The sequence below is a fragment of the Lampetra fluviatilis genome, chromosome 63 (genome assembly GCF_964198595.1).
Source record: "Lampetra fluviatilis chromosome 63, kcLamFluv1.1, whole genome shotgun sequence".
NCBI classification, from domain to species: Eukaryota; Metazoa; Chordata; class Hyperoartia; order Petromyzontiformes; family Petromyzontidae; genus Lampetra; species Lampetra fluviatilis.
In genome coordinates, this window is record NC_136337.1 from 3161391 (window position 1) to 3183887 (window position 22497).

A 22497-nucleotide genomic window follows, 5' to 3' on the forward strand; every position below is an offset into this window, starting at 1 on the left:
GTCGGCGCGTCTGTGAGTCGGCGCGTCTGTGAGTCGGCGTGTCTGTGAGTCGGCGTGTCTGTGAGTCGGCGCGTCTGTGAGTCGGCGTGTCTGTGAGTCGGCGTGTCTGTGAGTCTGCGCGTCTGTGAGTCGGCGTGTCTGTGAGTCGGCGCGTCTGTGAGTCGGCGCGTCTGTGAGTCGGCGTGTCTGTGAGTCGGCGCGTCTGTGAGTCGGCGTGTCTGTGAGTCTGCGCGTCTGTGAGTCGGCGTGTCTGTGAGTCGGCGCGTCTGTGAGTCGGCGTGTCTGTGAGTCGGCGTGTCTGTGAGTCTGCGCGTCTGTGAGTCGGCGTGTCTGTGAGTCGGCGTGTCTGTGAGTCGGCGTGCCTGTGAGTCGGCGTGTCTGTGAGTCGGCGTGTCTGTGAGTCGGCGTGTCTGTGAGTCGGCGCGTCTGTGAGTCGGCGTGTCTGCGAGTCGGCGTGTCTGTGAGTCTGCGCGTCTGTGAGTCGGCGTGTCTGTGAGTCGGCGCGTCTGTGAGTCGGCGTGTCTGTGAGTCGGCGTGTCTGTGAGTCTGCGCGTCTGTGAGTCGGCGTGTCTGTGAGTCGGCGTGTCTGTGAGTCGGCGTGCCTGTGAGTCGGCGTGTCTGTGAGTCTGCGCGTCTGTGAGTCGGCGTGTCTGTGAGTCGGCGTGTCTGTGAGTGGGCGTGTCTAGAAGTGAGCGAGACTGCGTGTCTGTGAGCGAGCGAGCCAGCGTGTTCTGCGATGGCCCTCACCCTGTGCGAGGCAAGGCTCGGGTCCTGCGCCAGCAGCTGCCTCAGCGTGTCGGCGCACCCCACGGCTGCCCCCCGCATCCACTTCCTCTCCAGCGGCTCCAGCTGCATGTGCACAAACAGGGACTGAGGTCACGGGTCCGGGGAAGGGGGGGGTGGGTCGCCAAGGGGGTGTCGTGCGGCCGGGGTCATCGCCGGAGGTTCGAACGATTCGCAGGGCCGGGAATTGGCGGCGGAAGGTCAAGGAAGAAGGAGAGAAGGCCGTGGAAGGGCGTCAGGAACGGAGTCGAAGCGGCGTTGGCGGGCGCGGTGAGAGAGCACGTGGCCGAGGCCGGGGTGTGAGACAGACAGACAAACAGCACAAGGGGGCAGGAGGAAAGGAAGAAGAAAGGCAGAAATGAGACAAGTGTGCGACAGCGACATTTGAACGTTCATCTGCGCGGCCTGCAGAGCGAGCGGCAGACAGAGCATTGTGTCTGGCACGGCGAGGCCAACCTGGACCGCGAACCCTCCGTGTGACCTCCGTTAGAACCTGACGCGTTAAAAACTATCACCGGGGAAGGGAGTGGAGGGTCGTGATTTGGTCCGAGGATCCGTCGTCGTTTTTCTTTGATCGCATTTGCGTCCTGCTCGTTGCGCGTCTCGGGCCCTGTGGTTCTCGTTCCGTGTGCGCGGTTACGTTCTCTCGGTGAGCCGAGCGGTGACGCTGATTTTCACACGATTTGCATAGATCGTGAACGATCCACCGTTTCCGGCGCGCGCACCGTGTGCGTGAGCAGGAATCGATTTGGCTCGACGCATCGTGCCGCGGCCCAGAAGGCCGACGCTGCGAGAGCGTTTCATCTCGGTTTGTCTGGGTGGTGGCACCGACGTAACGTTTGGGCGACGTTCCCTGCGTGGAGCTTGTTCGCTCTCCCCTTGCGCTGCTTCTCCGGTTGCCTCCCCCATAGCTAAAAACAACCCCACACACCGCGTAACTGATATCGCCCAAAACAACATCATCGATGCTAAAACAAGAAGAAAAAAAAGCGACCTGCAAATTACTCAATTAGGGTTCGCGCGTGGCAACATCGCAACCCAACCGCGGATAAAACTCGGCAAGGGTCTTAATAGAATAATCATGAGGCTCAGTGCGGCTTTTCTCTGGGGCGAAAGCTTGATCATAATAATAAAATAAGAAGCCAGCCTCACGGACTCATTCACGCGGCGGGTGAGTTGGGGGGGCGGGCGGCGGTGGGTGGGTGGGCGGCATAGTTTGCGAGCGAGCTGGCCGAGCGGGGATGGGAGAGAGAGGCTTTCATGTGGCGGGCGACGCGCGGGGCCACGAGTCCTCAGACCAAACATTCCACCTCAAGGTCACGGAGGGGGGGGGGGGGCACGGGCGGCCCCCCGCTTGGGGGGCCGCCCTCCCCACTCCCTCCATGCTCGCCTCTGGAACGATCGCAACGCGGCGCCGGCAAACGAGGAACGTGGAGCGGGCGGGTGCTCCGATATCCGCTACCCAAGGCTGGGCCAATTACGGAGGAGGAGGAGGCAGCAACGCGAGATCGCCACGGGGCAGGGGACGCCTTCAAAGCGACGGGGCGCCGGGTCGCACGGCGCTTGTCAGGATCCGCTTCGCCCCCACGCCCCACGGCGAGAGCGGGGGCAGTTTGGGGGGTGTAGGGGAGGAGGGGGGTGGGTGGGGGAAGATGGGCGGCGATGCGGCCGCGTGGTTCGGCGGTTGAGCGAGCGATCAAACGGAAGGTCGCGGTGCCTTCAAATCCTGACTGGTGGGGTTGAAATGGTGAAGTCAACAGTGGTGGTCCTATGGATAGACCTGCTCCCCACCATAGGAATATGGAATTGTATGCCACTGGCTCTGCAGGGCTGTGAACAGGAGATGAGCACCAATGGCTCAAAGCTCATCATTGCTTGGCGTTCCGGACCACGTCGTTCCGGTGTCGCGTCGATCTTTAAACACCGACACGTGTGCTCTGCAGCTGTTGTGACTCAAGTCTCCCTCTCGACACGGACACGGTTCATCCCAGCGCGTCGCTCTTGACCCCAAATGGTGACCCCAAATAGTGACGATCTAATCCCATGGACGCGGGACCGATTGGTTCAGCGGGACCCGCGGCGTCTCACGTGGCCCTGCGCAAGCCTTCCCGTCAACCGCGGAGGTACTGGGCTCACGAGCCGTCAGCTCGGGAACACCCCCCCCGACCCACCAAACGCCACGTCCCCTCCCCCGAGCCCTCACGAGGAGGCCGACGAAACCAGACGCCCGGCGGAGACTCACGGGGTCGTTCATCACCCGACCGAGCCGAACTCTGTTTTGAGTTTACAGTTTTGGATGCCAGACACCGAACGGTTCGCCGTCGTTGCCCGCCGCAGCGCAGGCTGCAAGCCCCTCGCGAGCCCGTGGGGGGGGGGGGGTGGAGCAGGGAGGGAGGGAGGGAGGAATCGATCGTCGGGGCAGCTTGCTGGGTCCTCGCGTGGTCAGTGAGAGATCGCCGCTTCGGCCGTGCGTTTGTGACGTCGCGGGCGCCGAAGATGCGGGCCCATCCGTCGGTGCTGTCAGCGTCGCGTGCGCCCCTCCGCCCGCTCGCCCAGGATGGCCGCCCCCGTTCTCCCCTCAGCCGAGCCTCTCGCCCGCTCAGGGTGAATGAGTTGCCTCCAGCCACCAGCGGCTAGGGCAATCGGTCTGCCTGTATCAACCGCAGCACGTGTGCACACATGCTGTGTGGGGAGCGGTCAGCGCGCTGCGCTACGACAACCCCGAGTTTGATTCCCGCTCACGGCCGACACCGGTGACGATTATCTGAACCAGTCCTGAGCCTCCCCTAGGTCGACTAAGCCTCAATAGAGTCCCTGGTGCGGCGCGTAAACGTCGCCACTTCACCCTACAGTCGGCTTTGCGGGTGTCTGTGCGCGCGTGTGTAGAGGCGGGCGCTAGGCCCTCGAGTGGCGTGAGATGGGAGTGAGGCGGCAGTGAAAGGGGGAGTCGGCATGGGGCGGGACCCGAGTGGGAGCTGGCGCCCGGTTCTCACCGTCACGGACGACGCGGTGATGCTCCCCATATCCTCTTGCTCCGTCTCGGCCTGAAACGCACACGTGGGGGGTGGGGTCAGAGGTCACCGCGAGTCTGGCTCGAGTCCGATGACACACGCGACGCGCGTGCGGACAAAACGACAACGCGCAGTTCGGCCACCCCAATGCAGGACCCTCGCAACGAGAGGCTCAACGATGCTTTGTCGGATAAGCAAAGGGTGCGGATCATAATTACGTTAACTCTAGGCACCTCGATTTAAAGCTTTCGTGACTGCAGGGATTCATCTTCTTGGTTTTATTATTTTATTATTTCCATTCTACGTGACTTTACCGAAAGAACCAAGAAGATCTAGGCACCTCGTTCGCCGACGCCACACCACTCGGCTGTGGCCACCGACACGTTTGGCGTGGGGCACGGGGTGGGGGGGGGAAGTCACAGCCTCCGAGGTCTCAGCAGAGCCCGGCCAATTCCGTCCCGCGGAGCGGTGCGTCTCGGCCGCGCTATCTCAGCCGCCGCTGCTGCCGCCGCCGCCGGAGATAATGGGCAGAGATAAAAAAAGAAAAGCGGCGGCGCTAAGAATCTCTCTCGTCGGGTTTCTCGGGAGCAATTTCCGGAGCGAGCGAGGCCGGCGTCGGCATCGGCGTCAGCGCCGAGGGTCGCGCCGAGCGAGCGAGCGAGCACTGCATCGCGTCTCGCGCGCCAGGCCGCCGCTGCCGCCGGTGACATCGACAGCGCCCGGGTTTTATCTGGCGAGCGCCGTCGCTCCCCTCCCGCGCCGTTTGTCTGCACCCAGTTTGTCTTCATTTGTCGCGTTATCTAACGAGCGGGGAACGCGGCGGGCCCCCGCTGTCTGATAATCGTTACGCGTGAGCAGCAGCAGCAGCTCGCCACGGGTCGTGGTCCCGACGTTATTTACGACGACGCGGGGGGGAGGGGGGGGCGCGTGGAGACACGGGGGGGGGGGAGGGGGGGGTGGGGGCACTGCGCACTGGTGGGCGCTGCCAACGCGTCACAACACCTTTAGAACCTCCGCTCCCTGGGCTTGCTGGAGAAACCAGAAGCCGCCACTGTGTGGGCCATGATTTGGGTCCAGATGTCAATTTTTGACCCGCCCGTACTGGACGTTTGTGAAAAAGAGCTTTGCACCTCGTCGGATTCCTCCAGTCTAGATAAAGATTCTCATTCTGAATGGCTCCCTGTGGCGTGAGCTGGGCTTGTGAGGGACACGCGGTGCGAGAGGAACCGCACGTGTGTGTCTGAGCAAGTGAGTGGGTGGGTGAGCGACGGATCAAGCGAGTGGGCGAGTGAGTGAATGGCCAAACGTGCGAGCGAAGTGAATGAGACACCGAGTGACCGATCGAGTGAGTGATCGAAAGAGTGAGCAAGCAAGTGAATGAGTGTGTGAGAGAATAAGTGAATGAACGAGAGAGCAAATGAGTAAATAACTGCGTAGCTGAGTCAAAGAGTGAGCGGGCAAGCGATTTAATTACTGAACGAGTGGGTGAATGAGGGAGTGAACGTATGAGCGGGCGAATGAGCCATAGAGTGAGAGTTAATAACCGAGTGAGTGAGCGAACGAACGCGAGCACTCACCCTAGAGCACATGGACTGGAGCTGCTCACTCTGCTCAGAGATCGTCTCGCTGCTCGCAGACACCGGCTCATGCCCCCCAATGGGGGGGCCCCGTGCATCCTCCCCGCCCCCATCCTCCACCCTGCCACCCTCGGATGACGACGACAACGAGGCCTCGGGGTCAGCGCCACGAGACTCAGCCGGGGCCTCCTGCTCACACTGCAACACGAACCCCATTAACGCACACCGCACACGCCGCATGGTTAGCAAACACCGCAGCATCAACCACGACACCCACACCGCCGTGCACTGCAACCGTTGCTCTACGGGGAAACCCCAAATCCATTCACCGAACGATTTCAACTCCCGCATGTTCAATGACACCACCGCATCTGTGCGGCCTCGACAAGAAACTGTGTAAACCAGGTGACGCTTAGACAGTGGACAGAGACGCCAAAGAGGGCAGAGTGACCTTTAACTCTCCGCCATTGCTCAAAACGTCACCTATCTGGTGGAGACTTTTTCTTTCTCAGGCCGCAGTGTTACCACCGGCGCGGGAGCGTGCGTAGGGGTTGTTCGGTTGTCATTGCCTGTGCTGTGTGCACCGCTGCCAACTCAACAGCAGCAGCGGCTTCAGATGATTAATTTTCTTCAATCAGACCAATTAGAGGGAGAGCACGGAACCGGGGTTCCGTGGGGGGGGCGACCTGCAGGCGACACCGCTAGTGACGGATTACGCCGGTGAGAGAGAAACAGCCCCAGCAGTGGGGGGTAGGGAACACAAGGGGGGGGGGGGGAGGGGGGCAAGTGGGGGGGGGGGGGGGAGGAGGGGGGGGCCACATATCGAGCCGGGGTAATTTAATTTAGGGAGCGGACGTCATCGCGCGGATTACGGACGACGTGCGGACGGACGAACGAACCGATCCCACGCGTTCGTCCACGACGTCCCCAACCCGGCGGGGGGGGGGGGGGGGGGGGCTCGCGATAATTAACGCTCGCGCAGTATGGTACAACAACCGACGTCAATCTATATAGTGGCAGGCTGTGACGGTGCGTGCGGTGGTAATGCTTGTGTGGCCTCACGGCAAGAAGGGATGCTGCGTTCGGCGTGGGGGCTTTTCTGCGTGTTGGGAGTGTGAATGCGTGAGAGAGTGTGTGGCGTGTGTGCGTTCTGCCCCTGTTCTGCCAGAGTGTGAGTGCGTGATTGAGAGTGTGAGTGCGTGAGAGAGAGTGTGTGGCGCGTGTACGCTCCCCTCCTGTTCTGCCAGAGTGTGAGTGCGTGATTGAGAGGGTGAGTGCGTGAGAGAGTGTGTGGCGCGTGTACGCTCCCCTCCTGTTCTGCCAGAGTGTGAGTGCGTGATTGAGAGGGTGAGTGCGTGAGAGAGTGTGTGGCGCGTGTACGCTCCCCTCCTGTTCTGCCAGAGTGTGAGTGCGTGATTGAGAGGGTGAGTGCGTGAGAGAGTGTGTGGCGCGTGTACGCTCCCCTCCTGTTCTGCCAGAGTGTGAGTGCGTGATTGAGAGGGTGAGTGCGTGAGAGAGTGTGTGGCGCGTGTACGCTCCCCTCCTGTTCTGCCAGAGTGTGAGTGCGTGATTGAGAGGGTGAGTGCGTGAGAGAGTGTGTGGCGCGTGTACGCTCCCCTCCTGTTCTGCCAGAGTGTGAGTGCGTGATTGAGAGTGTGAGTGCGTGAGAGAGTGTGTGGCGCGTGTACGCTCCCCTCCTGTTCTGCCAGAGTGTGAGTGCGTGATTGAGAGGGTGAGTGCGTGAGAGAGTGTGTGGCGCGTGTACGCTCCCCTCCTGTTCTGCCAGAGTGTGAGTGCGTGATTGAGAGGGTGAGTGCGTGAGAGAGTGTGTGGCGCGTGTACGCTCCCCTCCTGTTCTGCCAGAGTGTGAGTGCGTGATTGAGAGTGTGAGTGCGTGAGAGAGTGTGTGGCGCGTGTACGCTCCCCTCCTGTTCTGCCAGAGTGTGAGTGCGTGATTGAGAGGGTGAGTGCGTGAGAGAGTGTGTGGCGCGTGTACGCTCCCCTCCTGTTCTGCACGGGTGTCCCTCTGGTGTTCTCCGGTTGTCTCCCGTAGCAAGCACCCTGAGGACGATTGTTTAAGGGCGCTTTATAAACTTGAATTATTATTGGCCAAAAACTTCCCAATGCTGAAAAATGTACTGCAAATTAGTCAATTGAGGTGACACATTGCCACATTTCCCCCCCTTTACTCAGGACATTTAGAAGGACCCTCTTGAAAAAAGAGTCTTGAGGCTCATTGAGACTTTCCGAGGTAAACACGCTCCGTAAGATAAACACATTCCTGCGGAGGGAGCTGGTAGGAACGTTGGGTTGCTCGGTCAATGGCCAGGGTCAACGGCGGCGTGGTGTATTCCGCAAATATGCCCGACTGTGAGGGCGGGCACAAGCCGGCGTGACTTTACCGAAAGAGCCAAAGAGAATGACAGCCTACGTGTTAAATTGATCTCTGAATTAATAAACAAAGGAATTAAATTCGTTATTGATTTTTGCGTGAGGCCACCACGTGATAATCTGGCTAAATCCATGTCGTTAAAGAACCCTCCACCACCCGACACGCCAATTCGTATCGGTTCAGCTCAGTCGGCGGCGAGTCGACTAGCCATTCTCACACCAGAAATTAAGCATTAGACACGTGACGTTTCGTTTGGGACTGCGTCAAGCATCATCAGGACACGATCCAGGAAGCGTTTCGGCAACCGGCACGCCATCCAGTATGCCTCTCGCGATGGCTGCAGTGGCCATTACCAGCGACTGGCGAAAAAAAACGAGTTTGGAATTAAGCCCTCGTCGAGTTTTTAAAGGCCGCCGGCATATGGCTCTCTCTTCCTCCTGCTCCCAACGCTGCTCCCACGCTGCTAACCGCTTTCCGCCCACCCGGCTGCCCGTGCGGAGGTAATGACTTCAAACCCTGGCGCACACCGAGTGGCACGCGCGGAAGCTGCGCGAGGAGTTAACCCCGTGGCGACCGCCCCGCCTTCACCTAGCCTGGCACCAGCTGCCGCACGGCGTATATTGTCACGGCGATCCGAAGAGGCTCCCATTATATGGAGCGAAACGTTGGAAATGAAATTTCCAGGTCGCTGGTAGAACCGGCCTGGGTGGCAGCGGGTCACAAGCGTCCACAGCTATCACGAGAGGTGTACTGGACGTGGTGTGGCGGGTGGAAATATATTTTTTTATCTTGGCCGCGAGTCAGAATTCCGAGCTTCATGACGCACGGGGGCAGCATGGAGGTTGGCACGGGGGGGGGCCGGGCGAGCGAAGGGTTAAGCGTCTGCCGGGACAGGAGGCCCTGCGCGCTAACCGCCGCGGGATGAGTGACATTTAAATGTTGACAACCCTTAACCGCTTCCCATGCCGTCGCCCCAGCGCCCACAGCAGTTGTGTTTCCTCTCGCCGCGCCAAAAAGACAGACGAACGGGAACTTTATATATATATTTTGTTAAACAAGCCACAAGCTTCTGAAATCCGTGAGGGCTGCGGTGCCATGACGGAGGAGCTCAAGGCACCGAACAAGAAGGGGGGGTGGGGGGGGGGAGCACGGGGGGTGTCGGGGCAGCAGGACCCTGCCGCCAGCGGCGTGGGCACCACGCACAAAGGGTTAAGAACACTTCACTTCTTACCCAGTCAATCTCTTTTCCCCACCCACCCGCCGCCCACCCCCACGTGCCCACCCCCAACCCGCCCCCCTCTTTTTCTCATATATTTAAAAGCCCAGAAGCGTTTGATTTCAATCGGGGGAATCCTTGGGGGAGGGGGTGGGGGTGGGGGGGGGAGACAGAGATGACAATTTAGCGGGAGCATAAATATTAATGCGGAAGTCGCGGAGCGAGAGGGCGAGAAACGCCAGCTCGACGTGACAGCCGCGTCTCTCGCCCCGTGAAGCTCGCCAGCTTGGGCTGGTGACAAATGCTAATATCGCGCCCCTCCGGCCGCCCCTCCGCCACTCCACCACCCGCCCCTCCACCCCCGCCCGCATCGCCACCACCGCAATAAAAATACAATTGCTCGCAAATAATAAAAATATTAATAAATTGCGGGGGACGCCCGTTTAACCCCGTCGACGATGTCCCGCGCCTCCGCCAGAGGTCGCAACCGGGTACCCGATACCCGCACCCTACCCAATACCTGGCTACCCGTACCCAGCCAGGTACGGGTAGCCGTTTGCGACCCTGGTGCGGCCGGGTACGGGTACGGGTAGGCCGTGAGTCACTGGTGAGTAAATCTAGAATTGGTGAGTAACCGTTTGTCACTCATTTCGGGTAGGGTACAGGTAGGGAACGGGTACCCGTACCCGGCTACGGGTACCCATTTGCGACCCTGGTGCGGCCGGGTACGGGTACGGGTAAGGAATCAAAACCTGTTTGCGACCTCTGGCCTCCGCTCTCCTCCCGGAGGCTACCGCTTCATTCGGAGGTAACAGGCGCAGCCCCTGCAACAGCTTGCCGGCTCAAGGCGGAAAGGGGCCGCCACCAGAGGGAAGCTCTAGAGCAGTGTTCTGAATTGCAAGGCCCGCGGGCCACTGGCGGCCCCTGGTGGCCTTTAGTGAGGCCTCTGACGTGCTGCCCACCCGACAATACGCAAATGTGAAAACACCCCCCCCCCCCGCCGCCATCATTGTGCTGCTGTCAATCCTAAACGGTTTCAGATGTGTGGCGGCCCTCACACTGATCACGTCTTATCGGCGAAAGTGGTCCTTCCTCTGAAAATGAGTGGAGAGTCGCCACTCTTCGAGAGTGGCATTTCTGGCCTACTCTTCCACGCTGGCGAAGGCATCTCGGAAGAGGTGGCGTGAGTACGCACACACTTTACCCCACCGCACACGACATGCTGACCAACTGACAGAAGGGCCTCCCCCTGCTAGAGGTGGGTTTGCAGCAGGGTATTTGGCCTACTCTTCCACGCTGGCAAAGACATCTCGGAAGAGGTGGCGTGAGTACGCACACACTTTACCCCACCGCACACGACATGCTGACCAACTGACAGAAGGGCCTCCCCCTGTTAGAGGTGGGTTTGCAGCAGGGTATTTGGCCTACTCTTCCACGCTGGCAAAGACATCTCGGAAGAGGTGGCGTGAGTACGCACACACTTTACCCCACCGCACACGACATGCTGACCAACTGACAGAAGGGCCTCCCCCCCGCTAGAGGTGAGTCTGCAGCAGGGTATTTGGTCTACTCTTCCACGCTGGCAAAGACATCTTGGTCCAGCTTTGCTGGACCCACTTATACTGCTGGTTAGACACAGGTGGTGGGGGGGGGTGATTCGGGAGAGTTCAACAACTTTCTTGATTCCATTTCGATTTAAAGCTTTCGTGACTGCAGGGATTCATCTTCTTGGATCTTTCGGTAAAGTCACGTAGAAGGGAAATAATAAAATATTATTTTATTATGTTTTATTTTATTATTTTATTATTTCCCTTCTACGTGACTTTACCGAAAGAACCAAGAAGAAGTTCTTGATTCCGTTTCATTTACACTTTTGAAGCTACATTTGAGATATCTTTAACCCGGTGGACAAAGTGTTTTTTCCAGTGATGAATATATTTAACCGCTGGTTGAATTTCATCTTAAACCCGGGGGGCCTCTCTCAAACAAGAGACTTCTTGGTCTTAAAGGGCGGGCTCTAGCCTTGTTTAAAGAAAGGATGAAGTCCCCTCGATCACTCAGTCACCCCCGGCAGCCTCACGTCCCTGCAACATGAAACCTCTTGGTAGCTCCAATCAAAGCGGTGTTATCTTCTTCGTCTTGTTTTAAACAAGAATCATGGTTCACAGTTCGACTCGCCTGACCAAGGCTAGCATGTACGAATGTTGAGCTTCTTTAGCACCGTAAGTAGTCAACCGTGCCGCGTGTCCAGGTTGTGTCGAACCCGGACACAACCCGCAAACGAGACGCTCCATCTCTCCGCATCACAACCGTCGCCGCAAGAAACGAAATAAGCAATTAAATAAACAGGCGCCGCGCCTCCTTGCCGATAGGGCATCTCGTCGGCTTATTAATTCCGTTGCTTTGTGCGCTGCAGGGTTCTGCGTCAAAACTAGGGACCCATATCTCACAGAGAAGGCCCTTGCCTATGAAGATCTGGCAGTTCACCGGCAGCGATTCATCAGGCAGGACCTGTGGACAGACACACAGGGGGCTATTCGTGTTCAAGACTCTCACAAACCTTTGTGAAGCTCTCAGGATTCATATTTAGAAAGGAGGACATATCGGTCAAGGAAATGGTCCCAAATAGCCTCCAATGACCCCAACTGTCCCCAACAGTCTCCAAAAGCTCCCAATGGTCCCTAACGGCCCCTAACGGCCCCAAACCGCCCCAACTGCCTAAACGGCCCCAACGGCCTCAATGGCCCCCAACTGCCCTCAACTGCCTAAACGGTCCTAACCGCCTCAATGGCCCCCAACTGCCCCCAACTGCCGAAACGGCCCCAACGGCCTCAATGGCCCCCAACTGCCCCCAACTGCCGAAACGGTCCTAACTGCCTCAATGGCCCCCAATTGCCCCCAACTGCCCCCAACTGCCGAAACGGTCCTAACGGCCTCAATGGCCCCCAACTGCCCCCAACGGCGCCCAACCACCCCAACGGCCCCAACAATGGCAAGAACAGTCTCCAACGTCCCCGAGACCAGAAGAAGGAGATGCGGAGAGCGCTGCTGGCGGAGACGGCGTCACGGTGGAACGACTGTTCGGCGCGGCTACCGCCGGACCGGCATGGCACCGCACAGCAGCCCCACTGGTACCCGGCCCCGCGCTCGGCACACGAGGGGTTAACGGGATCGGCAGCTCCGTCAAAGACTGATGCACCCCTCAGCTCCAAACAGCTTCAAGAAGAAGAAGCCACAATCCTATTTAATCTTTAAATATCCACAAGGTGTTTGTATTTAAATGTTTATATATATATGGAAATGGTAAATTTCTCCACTTATGAAAAGAAGGTTTGAGCCAACTTGAAAGAGACGGGGGTGGGGTGGATGGGGGTGGCGGAGTGAGCAAGGTGGACGGGTGGGTGGTAGGGTGGTAGGAGGGGGCAATTTTGGGCCCTCCCACCCCCCCCATGAGGAGCACGTGGTGGGGGTGGGTGGGGGGGGTTGGCGTTTTCATGCGCCGTCACTCACACGCGCCTCTCTATCTCTCGCTCCAAATTCATCGTCGTCATCGTCATCAGCCATTGTCCATCCACTGCTGGATGGAGGTCACCCCATGCCCTCGCAAGTCCTTTACGGTCCCGCGGCGCCATGGAGGGAGGGGTGGGGGGGGGAAGCGAAACGTCGGACATCGTGCGGATCAACATGCGCAGCTTCCTGATAGCAGATCGGAGCGCTGTGCAGTGCGGCTGCTGACACCTCATGCAGCGGCAGGCAGGAACTGGTTCGGTTTTATTGAACCTTCCGACCGCTCCGGCCGCCTGCTCTGCGTGCAGACACGAGCATGGCCTGCCGCTTCTGACGCTGTGATTAATGCGGTCAGAATGCTGATTGCAGAGCGCCGTGATTAAATGGGAGAGCACACACACAAGACAAAGATCCCTCCCCCATGTAGCCTATTTAAGACAGTTAGGGCAAATGCTGTTAGAACTTATGAAGGCCAGCAAGGTACATGAGGGGGTGGGTGGCCAACACCACGCCAGGCCACCTTTGTCTTCCCAATGCTGATATTCACACACCACACGAGGTACTCATGTAAGGCTGAGTCGATCTAGGGGAGGCTCAAGATCGGTTCAAAAATTTGCCACTATTATTCGTCGTGAGCGGGAATTAAATGGGTTCGCAGCGCTGTGCGCTAACCACTGTGCCACCGCTCCCGACACCCACACATCCCCGTATATCTCACACAACCTCCCCCATGCATCAAAGATAAAGATCCACCATATAGCCTTATCAAACTTTTGGACCAAGTGCTCTTAGCGAGTAAACAAATATGATGGCACACAAGGGGGTGGGTTGTCAGCAACACGCCCAACCACCTTTGTCTTCCTAGTGGCAATGTTTACACACCAGGTACTCTTATGAGGATGATGAGTTGACTTCGGGGAAGCCCAGGACCAGTTCAGATAATCGTCACTGGTGTTGGCCGCGAGCTGGAATCGAACGCCGGTCGCCGGGTTTGTAGCGGGGCACGCTAACTACTACACTACTGCTCTACAGAACAAATACAAAGATCCCCCGTATAGCCTGTAACAGACTGTTGGGGCAAGTGCTGTTAGCGAGCACCTATGAAGGCCGGCACAGCACACGAGGGGGTCGGTGGCCAACACCACGCCCGGCCGCCTTTGTCTCCCCAGTGGTGATGTTACACACCGCACCGGGTACTCATTTGAGGCTGAGTCGACCTAGGGGAGGCCCAGGACCAGTTGAAATAATGGTGTTTGCCATGAGTGAGAATCGAACTTGGGTCGCCGGATTCATAGCATGGCACGCTAACCACTACAATACCGCCCTACAAAAACAACCGCCATTCGCCACTAAGTGGCGGTGAAGTCACCACGGCGCTTGTGCAAGGTTATGTGCACGTTAGGGCCACGTGAAGTGTCGAACGCCCGCCGGCAGGAGGTCACGGGGCAGACCCAGGTGCTACGGGTCGAATGACTGAGGTGACTGAGATGACTGGCCGATGCGCCACCTGTGCCAACTCGCTGTTTTAGCCGCCCAGCGCTCCGCTCGTTGTTGTGAGCGTTGCTCCTCTGCCCTCCTCCACAGAGGCCGATCTTGACACCGCTGGTACCAGTCATCGGCAAGTCCACTCAGCTCCACGTCCCATAATTCCATCTCTTCTCTAGCCCGTTTCGTGTCCGCTTAGCCCCCTCTATCCGGCCCAACAAAAGCTGTTGAGGCATGCGGTAGCTGGGCATGCGGGCTACATGACCCATCCAACGCAGCCTTGCTTGCCGGAGCTCACCGATGGAACTTTGTCCAGATCTTTCAAGGATTTGTGAGCTCCTCACACAATCCAGCCTGGTTAAACCCAGGCCAGCCTAAATGTTTCTAACCGACAGAGATGTTCCACACACATACACCTCCCTGTGCACCACACACACATCTGGGTACTGAACAGACACACACACGTGAACGTGACGTCGACTTCGACGTCTCCGCCGCTTACAGCTGAGCAAACATGGAGCCGTGCTTGCGTGGGAGCCGTGTTTGCGCGTGGAGCGTCGCTCCTTCGTCTCTAGAGGAGGTGACCTGGCACACCCTCAAAAGCAAGCGAGCATCGGCGGGCGTGGGGGGCCGGATACGGTCGCAAAGGCAAAGATCACCCGTATGGTATTAACTGACTGTTGGGGCAAGTGCTTTTGGTGAGTAGCACCTATTAAGCCCGGTAACCATTCACGACGGGAAGGCGTCTCCCCAGCGATGATGTTTACAACCCCACCAGTGCTCCGTCGCACCCATTACACTCAAAGTGCTTGCCACTAGTGAACCACAATACCTTGTTGATCTCGTTAAGGAGCATAAACCATCACGGGAACTTCGGTCATCCTCGCAGCAGCACTTGGCTAGCCATCGAACAAAGACGGTCACTGCATCGCGCGCTTTAAAATGCGTTTCTGCGGCCGTCTGGAACGCTCTTCCTTCCGATATTAGGAAGCCATTGGTGCTTTTAAATCATCTACATTGAAAACGAATTCCTTTAGAACTGCTACTTCATGTTTAGATTGTTGTCCTTCTCCCGCACCTCCGATTAGCACGGTTGGCTACGTACGGTGTGAAAGAAGTTCAAGGTGCGTACATATCGGAAAGCCGTGGTTAAACCGGAAGGTGCGAGCGAGGAGGTGGATGAGCCGAGCGTTGCTCTTCAGGTTGGGAACGCCCCGTCACGGTCAATTGCCCGGGGGGGGGGGGTAGCCGAGTAGGCCCCATCGTAACCCGTAACCCAATTGAGATCACACACGGTGGCAGTCACCGCCGCCTCCTCTACTGGCAGACTAATACCCGTTAGCAGGCCAGCTGCCGTGCCACCTTGTTTAGTTGTCCACCCCTTAACGCTGCAGTTCACCAATCGTGTCTTCCAGTGCGCTGTGGCGACGCGACCGGGGCCGTCCCGTCTGCGGGGGGGCTTTAGCGGAGACAGCCTTGCGGCGGTCACGCTTGCCAGAAGCGTTTCGCATTTTCCCCCGCGGCGCTTTTCGCGATCGGCGTAAATAAAAGGGAGGGCTAGGCCGATGTCGTCCCCGACCGCGACACGCCAGCCTCCGCCGCCGGTCGCCCGTCGCCTCCGCCGCCGTTGTATTTACGGGCGGCATGCTCGCGCCGGGCCTGGCTTAAAGCGTCAAGTCCACGAGCGGCTGTCGGCTGCCAATGCCGCAGCCTGGTCTCGATCGGAGCGCCCGCTGCGTGAGACGCCGCGATGCGAGATTGGTGCGATCGTCACCCACTCACTCACTCACTCACCAAGCTGCAGGTCAGAAAAACGCTCACTGACCCACTCGTCCACCCACTCATTCACGCACCACACTGCAGGTCACCTCACTTCTCTCTCTGCTTCTTCCCTCGCACCGCTCTGCGTTCCTATGACCTCGCTCAATTCGGGACACGTGTTGGTCCCTATCTGCTGCACTACGATCAACGGCAGATAATTTCTGGCCGCGGTGCATTGTAGGCCTTTTGGGCCGGCGTTCGACATTTGCCATTCAAAATAAAAAATCGTCGGGCAAACTAACGTCACGCGGCAGAGATGCGTGCGTACCATCTCCTGGGCCTCCACGACGTCCTCCTCCTTGTCCACCTCCTCCACCTCCTGTTTCTCCTCCACCTCCATCGCCTCCTCCACCTCCTTGCCACGTCCCTCCACCTCCAGCGGCTCGGCACCATCGCCCGACGTCCCTGCCTCCTCCTCCTCCTCGTCCATCTTCTTCACCTCCTCCTCCTGCTGCTGCTGCTGCTGCTGCTCCCCCTCCTCTCCATCGTGGACGTGGGGCTGTGCCTCCACTGTGAGGGACGATCCTCCGCGCTCGCCCTCCTCCTCCCCTCCTCCTCCTCCCGACCCGTGGGTTCCCGCAGCCGCATCGCCACCCAGCAGGTGACGGAACTTCTTCTTCAGCACCAGGAACCGTGCACCCTGCGGCAGACAGCGCACGGTGGGGGGGGGGCAGGGGTAGTGCACAGTGGGGGGCAGTACTTAGTGGGGAGCATACAGCAGCCCAAGTAAGACAAGCATCGATCTCGGGGGGCCGGCGGGCTGTGGTGGGGGGGAGGTGGGGGGGGGGGTGGGGGGTAAGGGGGGGGGGGGTGGGGGTCCAACTGAGTTTGGCTGCGCTTTTCTCATGACCGGGGCTTAATGTTTCCGCGCCCGTCACACCACATCAAGTATACCCTCTCTCTCTGCGGCTTCCACGACAACAGTTGTAGTTGGTGAGCACGGGCCTCCAGAGGCCTGAAGTGTCAAGTGGCCAGCAACAAGCAGCACTATTGTCAAAGTTGTAATGTAAATAAGAGTTGACACATTTCTTTGATTGAAAAAAATGCTTGGGGGTAAAGAGGGAATTCCAAGGGGAGCGGTGCACGGGAAGAAGCAGAAACAGAATTGTCGTGACCTGCAGCGTAGTGACTGGGCGGGTGTGTGAGCGGGTGGATGAGTGAGTATGGATGATATGAAACACTGGAGTCTGGTATAGACCGAGATCTCAACCTGAGTGGATTCACAACATGCTTGGAATCATCCGGCACACCGCATCCACTATACATCTCTTCCTTTGACTGTACTATTTTCTGGTCACGTAACACTTGATGATGATAAGAATGATGATGATGATGATGACACTGCTGCAGAAGACGATCACGTGACCGCTGCTGCTGATGATGTTGCTTCTAATGACAACGATGATGCTGTTGCTGATGACGATGATGCTATTGCTGCGGCTGCTGCTGATAACGATGATGACCACTGCTGCCGACCACGATGATGATAACTGCGGACACTTTGATTTAAAGCTTTCGTGACTGCAGGGATTCATCTTCTTGGTTCTTTCGGTAAAGTCACGTAGAAGGGAAGTAATAAAATAATAAAAATATTATTTATTTTATTATGTTTTATTTTTATCATTTTATTACTTCCCTTCTACGTGACTTTACCGAAAGAACCAAGAAGATGAACTGCGGACACCACAGAACCCACGGAACCCCCAACCACCCTCCCTCCCCCACCGCCCACCACCCTCCCCTGCGGACTCTACCTGCGGAGGACGTGCTGATGACCTTGCACACACACGAGAGAGAGAGAGAAAGAGAGAGATAAACCTCGGGGATTAACCCGCGTGGCGGCTCGGGAAACGCGAGACCCGCGGCTATCGGCGCGCCAATCGCTCGTCGAGAGTGGCGAGCGATCGCGAGGCAGCGCCGGCCTCTCGCGGGACTCCAGAGTCGGGACTCTGCTGCCCGAGCGATTATCCCACGGCCGAGCCGCGGGGTTCCGTGCCGCCGATTAAAAGTTGGCCTAAGCCTGACCTGCCACTTCAGTCGGTCGGTCGCGTTTATTTGGCGCGAGGCCCCCCCCCCCCCCCATTGATCTAAGAAGCTCATTGAGCTTAACTTTCGCTTGACTCAACATCAACAGCCTCTGCATCATCGCGTAGGGCCGGGACGATGAGTCAATTATTATTATTATTATTCCACTCGTTTACCCATGAGGGTACTGCCTTACATGCAGATCTTGCTCTGCGTGTAACCCCAAATGAGTAATTTGCAACGAGTGTTTTCACCATTGCGATGTTTTGGGCCAATACCGGTTACGCTGCACGTGTGTTGATTTTTTTTTGCCGTGTGAAGGAACTGGAGAACATGCAGGAACCCCATGCAGAACATGGGGTTTCCTCCACACGCAAAGTAGGCGCCCGAGTCAAGAATCGAACCCAGGCCCTTCTTGCTGCGAGGCACAAGCGTTACCACTGCACCGCGGCCCCTGCAGAGGAACAAACGTGGGGACAGCTCGCCGTGGCCAGCGGCGGTGGTGGCGGTGGCTGACAGGTGTTGACGGCTGGGGTCGGGATGCTAAGCCAGCACTTGACAGCTCATAACATTCCAGAGATGCCTCCTGTAGCAGGTCTGCTGTGAGGGCCATGGAGGGCGATGACTGATAAAACGGCTGCCCCCCTACTGCCGCTCAGCCCTCGCACCCCCCCCCACCCCTTCCTGACCGCGGCCTCAAGTTAACTCCTGCGGAGAGAGTGAGCCAGAGTCTGTCCGCTGCTACCCTGGAGTGGAGAGACGTCCGCTCGCTCGCATGGGGCGGGTGGTGGTGCGAGGGGGGGGAACAGAATGTGGGGAGCGTAATGAGTTCACGCATCACAGGCTCTGCCAGAAAGGGGCGACTCGTATTAGCCACGAGTGGGCCATGGGGTGGCTCAAGAGGCAGAGGTCGCAAACGGGTTTTGATTCCTTACCCGTACCCGGCCGCACCAGGGTCGCAAACGGCTACCCGTACCCGGCCGGGTACGGGTAGCCGGGTATCGGGTAGGGTACGGGTATCGGGTACCCGATTGCGACCTCTGCTCAGGGGTCAGCGACGCTAAAGCCGGCGCAGATGAGAGCCTGCGTTGGAGTCCAAGTATCAGCCGCGCAGCCGTAGCGATTGAACGAGGTTCCCAAGTGCAGCGAGCTGATGGATCTCGGCCTGGTCACCAACGACCGCCCATTAAAGCCATCAAATGAAATTGTTTTATATTAGACTCCTCGCATATATAATAATCCAGCTTTATTACCAACACTAAACGCCATCATAAAATCGAGGAAAATCCTCATTTCACCAACCGCCAAATAGATTCACCTTTTGACACGAATCTAACCCGCCAATCACAACCCATCAACGAGCCATCGACTAATTATTCAACCGGTTCGCGTGCATGGCTGGCGTGATGACGTCATGGCACCTACTCTTAAGGACCCCGGATCAGGAAGCTCTGTCACGCAAGGAGAGAGGGAGAGCGGAGTTTTTGTTGACACCTTGATGATGCTGGGTGTAATCTCTGGCGATACGACGTCGTACAAAATCATCAAAAATTGTGCTTCGCCTGTTCAACATTCCTCCTCCTCTGGTCTTGTTCTCAACCCAAAATCGATTTGTAGATTTGCCCATGGTGCAACTTGATTTGATTGGATCTCTCGGGGGGGTGGACGGTAATAGTTAAAACATTGACGTTACACCTGCACGATCTCACCCAAAACAAACTAGTTATGAAATGCGTTGATAAGCCTGGACATTCTTTCTAGATTTGAAGTTTTCGTGACTGCAAGGATGCATACTCATTGGTTTTCTTGGTAAAGTCACGTAGGTGAAAACAAAACAAAATAAAATAAAAATCTCTGTAAACGAGATGTTCCACCTCCGATGGCCTTTCCAGGTGAAATATTTGAATAAATATGTATCTGTGTTTAATTAAAGTAGTGCTCTTCACCGAAATATAGCTAAATTCCTTCGGTGAAAATGCACGAAAAATAAGTTTGACTCTCACGTGGCAAACATTTCTCTGCAGCCATGGCACCTGAAACATTGTGCCACCCGAGGGTAAGATAAATAAAGAACGGAAACTTGTAGGCATCTTAGAAGTAAAATTCGATGTAAAGCTTTCATGACTGCAGCGATTCATCTTCTTGGTTCTTTCGGTAAAGTCACGTAGATGGGAAATAATAAAATAATAAAAATAAAACATAATAAAATAATTCTCACGAAGTTTCGGCCACAACGCAAGCAGCCGTCCTCAGTTGAAGAACAGGTCTGTCGGAAAGACAGCGTCTGAATGAACACCACCAAATATACGCAGCCAAGCCTGGTGGTGTTTCATTCAGACGCTGTCTTTCCGACAGACCTGTTCTTCACCTGAGGACGGCTGCTTGCGTTGTGGTCGGAACGTCGTGAGAATTATTTTATTATGTTTTATTGTTATTATTTCCCTTCTACGTGACTTTACCGAAAGAACCAAGAAGATCTTAGAAGTAGTTCCATGATAGCTGCTTCAGTCGGGCAGTGCTCTAACACAGGGTGTACGTACGTATGCGTGTTGAACTTCTTCCCCACCGTACACGCAGGCGACCGAGCTCATCGGAGGAGCGACACCAGGCAACAGCGAGATACTTGGAGACTTTTAACAGGCAAAAGAATAAAACATCCCAAGTAGCTGGTATTGGGCCAAACATCCCAATGCTTGAAAGATTACACCGCAAGTTACTTAACTGGGATTACGCAAAGCAACATCGTGCCCCCTCTCCTGCAAAAACTTGGCACGACCATCCTGAAAAAAGTCATGATACTCAGCGAGGCTTTTCTTGGTAAATAAGCGCAATAATGAAATAATAATTACACTATATCAGATTTTTAAAAAAGTTTTGCTGGCTGACTGGAGGGAGGGATGGACGGACGGTTACGTCGAAAGGACGTGCGGGCTGCTAGGAATAACAAAAACATTAAAATTACACGACGCCAACAGCGCAAACTGAATAAAATCAACAATTATTTATTTCACCTTTGATTTTTTTAATCGGGCAAACTGCCCCCCCCCACCGCCCACCGTCCACCGTCTCCGCCACCGTTGCGCGGAAAGCGCCTCGCGGACAGAACGCGGGAAGAAAAAAAAAACGCAGACGCGCGCGGGCGGCGTTCAATTAGGGCAGCGCGCGGAGGTGAAACGAGCTCCCAACGCAGCCCCCAGGGGCCGCAATCTTGTCCCTCTTTCCCCGCCCGCTCGCACGCTCGCTCGCCTGCGCTCGGCTCTCTCCAAGAAAACGCGTTGCCCGCAGCAACGTGCTGCGGCATCAGATAGCGAGGCCGATTTCCCCAACCCCACCACCACCCCCCCACTGTTTCGTCCCCGGGGACGGTTTTCAGTTTCGATGGCCGATTATCGCGCAGTCTCAGAGTAAACACATTTAGGTCGTGCGATGGGAAGCGTTATTTATTTTGAATTTTCTGGCTGCCAAACGCGAGAACCACCCCCCCCCCCTTTTCCCCCCACCATCCCGCTGTGTTGAATGTTAAGGAAGAGGCTACGATCGGCAAGCGAACGCAAATGTTTACGCAACCGTACGTGGTACGAACGCAGCATGTTTGGGCCAGGTAATGAAAATAATAACAATAAACTCATCGCCAAGCATTCCTCCGTCGCTTCGGTTGCACACGCCACAAAATGTTGGGAATATCCCGGTCTCTGGTTCAAGTCGTAACGACCTCTCAGCCCTGCATTCCCTCCTAATAATCATGATTACAACGGTGGCAACTTCTCACGCCGCGCCACCGTGTCCCCGCTCCCCGCACTCGCAGAGAGAGGGGGAGGGCGACTGAGGCTCGAGGAGGAACCGCACACGAGGAACTGCACACGACCAGGAGGTGAACCGGCACATAATTCCTGCCCCCCCCTGCCCCTCCTCCAAGCTCTGCGGTTCTCTATATATTAAACTGTTTGTCGCAAAATGAATGAGTGTTCACATGGGAGGGAACAGGAGCACCCGGAGAAACCCCACGAGTGCGAAGTGAGGGGGAAACACTCTATCCCATGCAGGTGGAGCAGGTAAGAGTGCACACTTTTTTTTCTGTACTGCCATCTCCTGGTGAGCCAGGGTATGGGAATCTCCTCGACGCCAGCCCAAGGGAGTTCGGAAACATTAGTGCGGCGATCCAACAACCCTCGCTCCTACTGCCTCCACAGAGTGCTGGATTAGCGGCCGCGTGCGTAGCCACCGTCACTCAGAAGCTACGTGGAAGAAAAATGTTCCTGTAATACTGTTTGTTTTTTTCGGTAAAGTCACGTAGGTAAAAAATAAAATAAATTAAAAATTTAAACAAATAAATTAAATCACGACGTTTCGGGCGCGACACAAGCGTCCATCTTCAGGTGGGGACAACGTAGCGAAAGCACAACCGCTTCAGTGTCGTGATTTAATTGAGTTGTTTAAATTTTAAATTATTTTCTTTTTTTACCTACGTGACTTTACTGAAAAAACCAAAGAGTATGGATCCTTGCAGTTACTAAAACTTCAAATCTGTTCCTGTAATATTGAAGTCGAGTCTGTAGACTGCCCATCAACATTGCTGCTCTTGTGGCTGGGTTAATTATTATAATCTATTGAAAACTTTTGCCTGAACTAGTCGTTCAATAAACATTTAATGTTCATCACATAATGTGAATACTAATTTCG

The 22497-nt window shown here is 56.4% G+C and overlaps 1 protein-coding gene across 4 annotated transcripts in view; it reads right to left on the reverse strand.

Moving 5' to 3' along the window:
- The window catches only part of LOC144951755 (uncharacterized), a 48720-nt gene that overhangs the window by 14653 nt on the left and 11570 nt on the right, over positions 1-22497 (reverse strand). For 2 of the 4 annotated variants that reach the window (XM_078882110.1, XM_078882108.1), the window contains exons 3-6: positions 16061-16432; positions 5372-5569; positions 3777-3827; positions 748-849 (exon numbers count right to left, since the gene is read on the reverse strand). In XM_078882110.1, coding sequence (XP_078738236.1) covers positions 748-849; positions 3777-3827; positions 5372-5569; positions 16061-16432 — 723 coding nt within the window. Of the gene's footprint in view, positions 1-747; positions 871-3776; positions 3828-5371; positions 5570-16060; positions 16433-22497 lie in introns of all 4 variants that reach the window. The other 2 variants (XM_078882109.1, XM_078882107.1) reach the window with 1 other exon arrangement.